The sequence below is a fragment of the Grammomys surdaster genome, unplaced genomic scaffold (assembly GCF_004785775.1).
Source record: "Grammomys surdaster isolate TR1022 unplaced genomic scaffold, NIH_TR_1.0 166, whole genome shotgun sequence".
NCBI lineage: Eukaryota > Metazoa > Chordata > Mammalia > Rodentia > Muridae > Grammomys > Grammomys surdaster.
In genome coordinates, this window is record NW_021604614.1 from 851705 (window position 1) to 861028 (window position 9324).

The window sequence follows — 9324 nt, forward strand, 5'->3', positions numbered from 1 at the left end:
CACACACCAAGGTATACATGAGCACAGAAAAGGCCCCAGGCAAATGAAGTTCTCATATTTCTCCTTTGTCCACCCTTGCCCTGATCCCATTCACAGGAGAGCCGCATGGCCCAGCACACCATCCAGGCCTTGCAGAGCGAGCTGGACAGTCTGCGTGCCGACAACATCAAGCTTTTTGAGAAGATCAAGTTCTTGCAGAGTTACCCTGGCCGGGTAAGTCCTCATCTCCCACTCTACCCCCCATTCCACCCCCTGCCCCCTCCCCCACCCCATGCATGCTCCTGTTAGTCCCAGAAAAACTGTAGCTGGGGTGAGAGGCTGTTCCAGCACTTGAGGCAAGATTAGGGAGGGTTAGGCAGTAATCCACTGGGTGGTCAGCACCAGGGGGACCCCAAAAGATATTCACCCCCCTTCCCCCTGTCAGATATCCACTTCGTGCGTGGGATAAGCCTCTAGAGAGAAACCCTGTAGACGTTCATTCAAACCAGCAAGGAAGTGGCAAGATACAGCATATGTCAGAGTCCTCAACCAAGGCCTGGTCAGCTCCAGCCACCCATCTGCAATTCAGGGGTACTCTGCTAGCTCACCCTAGACCTGTGTGCTAAACATGTACCATGGGCCCTGGGGGGCTGGGGGGGTGTGGGACAGTGTTTTTGAGACAGGGACATATGTATTTCAGTCTGGCCTCAGATTTACTATGTAACTGAGGCTGGCCTGCAACTTCCAACCTCCCTGCTTCTACCTCTCAAGTGCTGGCATCGCGTGCATGGACCACACTATTCCTAGCTCCAATCGGTGTGTTTTAAATAAAAACAAAAGCAAAACCTTTAAGATTTATATATTTTTATGTTATATTTATGGATGTCTTGCTTCCATGTTTGTCTGTCTGCTACATGTGTGCCTGGTACCTAAGGAGGCCAGAAGAGGGCACTCCCAAGGAGGCCAGAAGAGGGCACTGGATCCCCTGGAACTGGAGTTATAGACTCTGTGTAGGTGTTGGGAATCAAATTCAGGCCCTCTGGAAGAGTAGCTGGTTCTCCTAACCACTGTGCCATCTCCCCAGCCTCCTCACAATATTTGAAATTGGCCAGACAGCGTAGTACCTGATGATGTTGGAAAGTGAACTCGGGAGGTTCAACACTTTGAGTGCAGCCTAGACTACCGAATAAGACCCTGTCTAAAACTGAGTAAGAACGTTGGGGAGATACCCTTTTCTGACCTCTGTGGGCACTGAGTGGTTGTGGCACACACCCATTCATGTAAGCAAACCACACATAAAAACTACATTTTAGAAAAACAAAAAAATAAAAAGACCATCCATAATGTGCATCCTCAAAACAATGAACAGAAAAGACTAGAAGTCTGTTGTGGTGGCTTCTTTCAGCCCCCAGGCCTCCCAGGCAGGGTCCACCATGCACACAGAAACTCTTTCTGCAGCTCAGGGAAAACAGAGGGTACGAAAAGGAGCTGGGGAGATGGCTCCAGGGATAAAATGCTTGCGGTGCAAACCTGTAAGCTAGAGTTCAGATCCCCCGCTCCCACATAAATGGCAGCTGGGTGTGGCGGCCTGCCTGTAATTCCAGAATCCCGAAGGCAGAGAGGCAAGCTTTAGCTGGACTAGCTATAAAGACAAGCTCTAGTTCAAGCGAGAGATTTTTGCCTCAGTGTAATATAATCGAAGAAGATTCCTGACCTCAGGACCTCTATGCTAGCACACGTACGCGAGCATACGTGTGCACACGCGCACATACACAGAGACACACAAAAGAAAAATCGAGGGAGAGGGGAAACTGAGACATCTGTGGCCCTCGTAGGACTCTCCCACCCAATTGAAGCAAGAACCCTTTTTAGGCCACTAGAGGGCACCCGGGCTCCGCAAACCAGAGCCTACGGCACTGTTGGGAAATGTGCCCCCTGAGTACCTCAGGCCTTTTCCTCAGGTACTCCTCTGTGGCCCTAACTCCTTGGGAGGCTGAGACAGGTGGATTACTTAAGGCCAGAAGTGCAAGGTTCCCGAAAACACACATACAGAAAACTGCCCCACGCACTGAGAACAGTCTACATTCCAGCCTTTCTCAGATTTAGCTCGCCAGAGGTGCTGTGACCCCAGCCTTGGGGTTGAGAAGTGAGGAAAGAGAACTCAGAAGCCAGGCCACCCAATAACACGTTGGCCGTATTAGCACTGGCATCCTGGCGCCCTCTCCCAACTGTCCTCCCTAGAGCCCAGACTCCCGAACCCCGGTGGCCGACTGCGCGCATCCTCTTCCCCTGCAGGGTATCGGCAGTGATGACACGGAGCTGCGCTACTCCTCCCAGTACGAAGAACGCCTGGACCCTTTCTCCTCCTTCAGCAAGAGGGTTCGTGAGTAGCTACTCTAGGGCTGAGAATGTAGCTCAGGGGTACAGTGCTGCCTAGAACCCTCCATGAGTGTAAGGCGTGTGCCCGTGAACAGCAGCAGTTCTCGGCCTTCCCACAACTGCAGCCCTTTCATACAGTTCCTCATGTTGTGCTGACCCAACCTTAAAATTATTTTCGTTGCTACTTCCTAACTGTAATTTAGCTACTGCTATGACTCGTGATGTAACTATCTGATATGCAGAATGATCTTAGATGACCCCTGGGAGCCCATCATTCGACCCCCAAAGGAGTCACAACCCACAGGTTGAGAACCACTGGTGAACAGGTTAACCCAGAGTACACCTATAGGGACAGGCAGTCCAGCAAAAGGGTCACAACTCCCTGTGACAGGTGACTGGTGACAGGAGCCACCCCAGGCCCCTCCCTCCTAAATTATGGAAGGCACGCCCATGGAGAACTTTCCTACACATTGAAGGACCTGCTAGACTGGGGATCCCAGGCTGTCGTATTGAGTGTGACACAGGTTAGACACCCAGGGAATCTCTGGCAGCCCTCTGGGGTTGTAAAGTGACGTCAGGATTCAGGCAGCCTTGCACAGGTAGGGCCCCTCTCTCTGTGGAACCCTTCCATCATGTCTCTTTCCTTCAGGAGCGGCAGAGAAAATACCTGGGTTTGAGCCCCTGGGACAAGGCCACACTTGGCATGGTGAGTTCATTCACATCCTTGTCTCTACCTGTGCTGTACCTGTGTCTTTGATCTTCATCCCCTCTGAGGAAGCTCCTGGATCACACAGACCCTCTTCTGGGCCCTGCTAGGTGTCCACCTCTGTGCTCCTCGGATAGCACCGTTGCCTGTAGTTTCAGAGACTTGCCTGCAGGAGGCACCATTTGCCAGAAACTATCCAGTGCTGGGTGTCAGTAGCTCTGCAGAGGAAGTGTTTGCTGGGCACACAGGGCTTGAGTCTGAGTCACACCACCCATGTGGAACCGCCTAGTGCCCTGATGAGCCCCTGAACCCAGCATTAGCCTGGGTGGGGTGTGGGGGTGGGGTTGAGGTGGTGGTGGCGGCAGTGGCGGCATTGGCGTTGGCAGAATGACTCAGAGAAATGTGGGGCTTGCTGGCTTTTAGCTTAGCCAAATCTGGGCTCCAGATTCTCTAGGAGAGCTGTCTTTAAGGGGGGAGGGGAAACCAGGCATAGTGGGCAGCACGAAGAGCTAGGCAGATCTCTGTGTGATAAAAGCCACACATACATAGCGACTTTCAGGCCAGCCACACTACAGAGGCTGCCTCAATAAAATAAGCAAAAGTGGAGCGTGATTAAAGGAGACACCTGACACCGACTTCTGGCGTCCACAGACGTGTGTGCACACACATGTATGCAAAGAACTTACCTCTGTAGCCTGAGTCCCCCCACCCTGGGGAAAGTAGGGCCCTGCTGTCAGCCCATCCCTTCCCCTGCCTGCAGACCTCTGCAGAAAGGAGCACAGAGCACCGCTGCCCTACACCCCCCCCACCTTGTTTACCTGCAGGGGCGTCTGATTCTCTCCAACAAAATGGCCCGCACCATCGGCTTCTTCTACACCTTGTTCCTGCACTGCCTGGTCTTCCTGGTGAGCATGTGGACATCGCCAGTGATGTCTCCAAGCCTTTCTGGGTGACAGGGTGCTGTGACAGTGTGGAGGGTTTCCAGAGCCTCCCTGATGCCACGTCCTTCACTCTGGCTCACTCCTGTCTCCTCCTCAACTCCAAGGACTTCAATGCATTTTTAAAGACAAGAAACACCCCAGTATCAGCCCCTCTGGCTGGAACACAGCCAAGCTACTGTGAAGAGGAGACCAGGGACCCAGTCCTGCAAGGGTTTTGTGGGAAGATGAGTGAGGAACTGGGCATATAGATCATCCCAGCTACTAAGGAGGCTGAAGTAGGAGGATCACATGTTCAAGTCTGGCCTGGGTTACATAGCGTGTCCGAAGACAGTCTGGACAACTTAATGAGGCCGTCTCTCAAAAAGTAAAAGAAAAGTAGAGATGTAGTTCAGTGGTAGAGCCCATGCCTAGAATCCCCCAGGGAGGGGCTGGGGTGTGGCTCAGTGGTAGAGCCCTGTCTAGAATTCCCCCAGTGAGGGGCTGGGGTGTGGCTCAGAAGTATGCTTGCTTGTACACAACCCTGGGTTCCATTTCCAGCAATGGTGGAAGGTTAGGGCAGGTAAAAAATGGAGGTCTAACTAGATCCCCAGGGAACAGACAGTGGGCTACACAGAGGAGAAGGCCCATGTGCAACTGTTTTCCAGGTAGGGAAACCCTTTATAGTCAGTGGGCTGAGGCTAGACCAAGGACACAGGCTGAGTGATGCCTCTGTCCACCAAAGAGAGAGCTAGTAAGTGCGGGCATGGAAGGCTCCAGCATCAGGACCAGTGCCCCTGCTAGGCAGAGTGAGACAGCCCTACTGCTAGCCTGGGTTTCAGGTCTGCTGGTCTTATTGACTATGCCCACAGTGTTAGGAGAACAACTGGAAGAGCTCTGTGTCTGTTTCCAAGCATCTGGGAAGTAGGTGGGCTCAGGCACATCCCCAAGGCCATCCACCCTCGGACCTGGGCCGTGGGAACCTTCCTACCCCACAGAGAAGAGGCCTAACGTCTGTGGGTGACAGTTGTAATTGTCTTAAGGCAGGGAAGATAGTTCATGGTGTCTCTACCTGAGCAGGTGCTGTACAAGCTGGCCTGGAGTGAGAGCGTGGAGAGAGACTGTGCTGCCACCTGCGCCAAGAAGTAAGAATGTCCCTGGCCTTCCCCAAACATCCTGCCAAGCCCTGGGACCCCCAGCAGCAGCCGCAAGCTCCATGACTGCTGCTGCTCCAGCCTCTAGCATAGCTCCCAACCTAGTGTCCCCAGCCTGTGGTCACCTATCTGTGGTCACACTGTCTCAGCTGTGTCCCTGTTCCCTCAGATTCGCCGATCATCTGCACAAATTCCACGAGAGTGACAACGGGGCAGCAGCTGGTGACTTATGGCAGTGACCCCCCAGGCTCACCGGAGATGTGTTGGCTGCTGCTCGGTCCCCTGCTTGATCAGCTGCTTCTAATGATGTAGACTTCCCCTCTCCTCCCCCCCCCCCAAAAAAATCCCCCACGGAAACTGTCTCTATCTTCAACCAACAGCTGCCAGAAGCTCAGATCCCCTAGAGGTTGTCACAGCCTCCTTGGAGCCCCAAAGTTCAAACAGCCCCCAGCACCGGGCTAGGCTCGCCCTGAGGCGCCAGCCTCAGTCTAGTCACGTGACCTGGGCTCCGCCCACATCAGAACCTCTAGCCCTGGTGGCAGAGCTTTCTGACTGTGATACAGATTGTCACCACCCACTCTGGCATTCCTATAGGCTCTCTTAAGACCCCACCGCACAATAAAATAGGTGGGAGGCTCTTCTAGGCCCCAGGCTTTTCATCTGCCCTATTCTGGGCGGGAGGCAGCCATGATACAACCTTAATGGCAAATCCCCAAGACAGGGAGCCCCACAGAGGGCGGGATGGTTTCCACTACCACTTCCCTGCACCCAGTCCATGATTTGAGTTCTGCTTGCTTCTTTAGCAAACTATTCTGGTTTCTAGAAGAGGAAGTCTGTCCAACAAGGCCCCTGTGCCTCAGGCATCACACACCATGGTCTGAGAGGCCCCAGCAAAACTTGTCCTGGGCCATGATAGCAAGGCCAGCTCTCAGGACCTCAGACAGATCTTCCTCAGGTGGATTTGATCTTTTTCTTCAGCTTCGCATGAAATAAAGAATCATTGCAGCCACCATGGGGTCTTGTATTCCGTGACTCCTCAGCTGAACACTGGGTGTCTGAGAGGCTGGTGGGTGCCTGTAGCATCAGCCCCCTGGAGCTTACCTGGCATGTAGGTAGGCTTTCCCCCATCCTTCCTATCCCCCAGAATGCTATATGTCGAGAGCTTTCCTGGAACCCAGACCAGAGTGTTGAGTCTGTTCAGTACAACCCACTCCAGACCAGAAATATATTCTTTATTCCCAAACAACCTGTTGTATCTAATTCAGTGTTACAGCCTGCCTAGAATCCCCCAGTGAGGGCCTGGGGGCGTGGCTCAGTGGTAAAGCCCCTGCCTAGAATCCCCCAGTGAGGGGCTGGGGGTGTGGCTCAGTGGTAGAGCCCCTGCCTAGAATCCCCCAGTGCTGGGGGGGGGGGCTGGTGGCGTGGCTCAGTGGTAGAGCCTCTGCCTAGAATCCTCCAGTGAGGGGCTGGGGGTGTACTCAGTGGTAGAGCCCCTGCCTAGAATCCCCCAGTGAGGGGCTGGGGGCGTGGCTCAGTGGTAGAGTGTTACCTAGCATGCACAAGGCCCTGAATAGAGTCCCCACCCCAAAAGAGAAATAACACCTGATAGATACAGATACATAGATTCCCAGCAATCAGGATCATCCCTTCAGTTTGAGCTACAACAGCAGCACTGTCTCATAAAACCACAAGTCACAGAGTACTCATCAGTTAGTCAGACCAGCCATGGCTGAGGGCCTGGCGTGTCCCAACAGGTTCATGTCACCTCTGTGTCAGCTCCTGGGGAGTCCCTACTTCTATTTCTATGTGCCTCAGAGCTATGTATGAAGCATACCTTTTCTTCTTGGGTCCCTGCTTGCCAAATGCACCAAAGTCATCACTCTCCAGTGCTCTGAGAAGCAGCTTTCCCCAGTCTGTCCCACCCACAAAGCAAGACTCACTGGGAGCCAGCCAGTGGTGGTGCACCCTTCTGATCCCAACACTCAGGAGCCAGGGGCAGGTGGATCTCTGTGAGTTCGGGACTAGCCTAGTTCTACAGAGTGAGTTCCAGGATAGCCAGGGCTACACAAAGAAACCCTGTCTTGGGGAAAAAAAGGAGGGGGATGGGGTTCTGGAGAGACGACTCATTGGAGAGACGGCTCCGTGGTTAAGAGCATTCACCCCTCTTCCGAAGATTCTGAGTTCAGTTCCCAGCACCCACATGGCAGTTCACACCTGTCTGATGCCATCTTGTGTGCAGACAAAGTACCAATATACATAAAATATATTTTTTTTTAAAAAGACTCCCTGGGCTATTTCCATGTCAGGTTTATTCCCGAGCTCTCTCTGGTCTCTGCATCCAGGGAGGCCCCTCCTTCAGAGCCACCATAAGCACCACCTTATCATCTGTCTTATTTGATCGTCCTCCAAGGCCCCAAAGCCTCTGGGAGCCCGGATGCACCTGTCACCCTTGACCCTTATTCCAATCTCCATGACAGCTGCTCTCAGCCAATCACCACCACCCTCCTTCTATGTGTCCTGTCAGTTCCTCATGTGGGTCAGACTCACTCCTCACTTCCTCCTCTGGGAAATCAGAACCATTGTCTTATCCTGGGTTTCCCATCCCAAAATCCTCGCCAGCCACTGACAGCCCACCATCGAATTCAAGCCACAGCTTAGAACCAGGTGAGTCCTCTTTCATGTCCCCAGATCCCATCTCCAGTGGGGACAGTGGGTTCCATAGCCAGACCACCCAGGGACTCGGTTTGTCTTCCACCCCTATCCTACCCTTCCTGACTGGGAACCTCCTGGTTCACAGCCACACATCCAATCAATGACTGGATTCCAGCCTAAACTTTCATTAAGTGTTTGCTGGCCAGGTCTAGAGATGGAGCAGCTGCTGGTCCCTGTGTAGCAGAGAAGAAACAGGTACCCGGACAGGCCTCAACAGAGGTCTGGCTGATTTCAGTGGCCCCAAGCAAGTTTCCATGTGCTCAGCACACCCCATCTTTCCAGTGTCAGCCCAGTTCCCCCTCAGGCCCATGCCACCCCTGCTGCTTCCTGGAAAATAATCAGTGAATCTGATTTCCTGTGAGTGAAAGGACTTTACAAAGGTCAAAGGCCACCGCGAGTGGGAGGAGGGCAGCAGATGGAGATCACAGCCCGAGGTCAACACAGACGAAAGACGACTAGTCATCCCTGGAATGGGCAGTAAGGAGGAGAGATCGGACCCGAGGGACCATGTCCACTGCAGAAGTAAGCTCACCTCTGAGCATCCTTTAACACATCTGTGGGGTTTTGTTGTTTTTCGATTTGGCTTTTTGAGACAGTGTCGTATGTACTCCAGGCTGGCCTCAAACTAGTGTTTCCCTCCTCCCTCCGGAGCACTGAGATTATAGGCATGTGTCATCCCACCTGGCTTCTCCCCACGCCTCTATTATTCCCTCTCCTCTGGTCTCCTTACCCCTCTGGATGCCCTAGAGCGCCACTATAGGAGTCAGACCGGGCAATACCTAGTTCTAGTTCTGTAGCCAACCCAGAGTGAGGACTTCACCGAATCCTGGACGACCTCAGAGATCTCTCCTGGTGGGACCAGAGTAAAGTTGGGTGGGAGGACCTGTGTGTAGGAGCTTTTCCTCAGACCCGAGATCCTGGGCGATTTCCCGCACCCGGAGGGCAGGAGAGAGGCAGGGGGCGTGGCTCTGGGCCTCTGGATGTTGCGAACCAGACAGACATTTCCTTGGTTGCGACATCTGGACCTCCTCGAGGCTTCCATTGTCCTCTGGCGGAGGGTCGGCCTGCGGCGCCCGCCCCTGGCAGATTCTCAATAACCCAGAGACATTTATAGGGTGTCTACGCCAGGGGTGACCCACCACGTAGAACATCCTCCAATCCTGCCCTTGGAGGCCACCACCCTAAGCTTCGGGAGACGCTCCCACACAAGAGCGATTCCTTCGACTGGCCATGAGACCTGGGCACCCGGGTCAGGTCTTTCTGCTCAGCTACTGTCCGGAGGAAGACAGAGCGGTTGGCCGGCGCCACTGGGGCTCCGGAGGGACAGCCGGGGGTGGGGGTTAGGGGAGGGCTTGGGAGCGTGGCTAAAGGCTCGCGCCGCGTGGGCGGGGGGTGCGGCAAGGGAGGGGCCTGAAGCGGGGCGGGGGCCGGGGGGCGTGTTGGGGCGGGGCTAGTGTTGGGGCGGGGCCCGGAGGCG

The 9324-nt window shown here is 54.1% G+C and overlaps 1 protein-coding gene across 2 annotated transcripts in view; it reads left to right on the top strand.

Moving 5' to 3' along the window:
• Nucleotides 1-6381, top strand: part of Cux1 (cut like homeobox 1) — a 289376-nt gene extending 282995 nt beyond the window's left edge. For both annotated transcript variants that reach the window (XM_028766044.1, XM_028766045.1), the window contains exons 18-23: nucleotides 97-213; nucleotides 2275-2358; nucleotides 3008-3064; nucleotides 3889-3969; nucleotides 5062-5126; nucleotides 5305-6381. In XM_028766044.1, coding sequence (XP_028621877.1) covers nucleotides 97-213; nucleotides 2275-2358; nucleotides 3008-3064; nucleotides 3889-3969; nucleotides 5062-5126; nucleotides 5305-5374 — 474 coding nt within the window. In that variant the 3' untranslated portion in view covers nucleotides 5375-6381. The remainder of the gene's footprint in view (nucleotides 1-96; nucleotides 214-2274; nucleotides 2359-3007; nucleotides 3065-3888; nucleotides 3970-5061; nucleotides 5127-5304) is intronic.
• Nucleotides 6382-9324: the final 2943 nt, after the last annotated feature.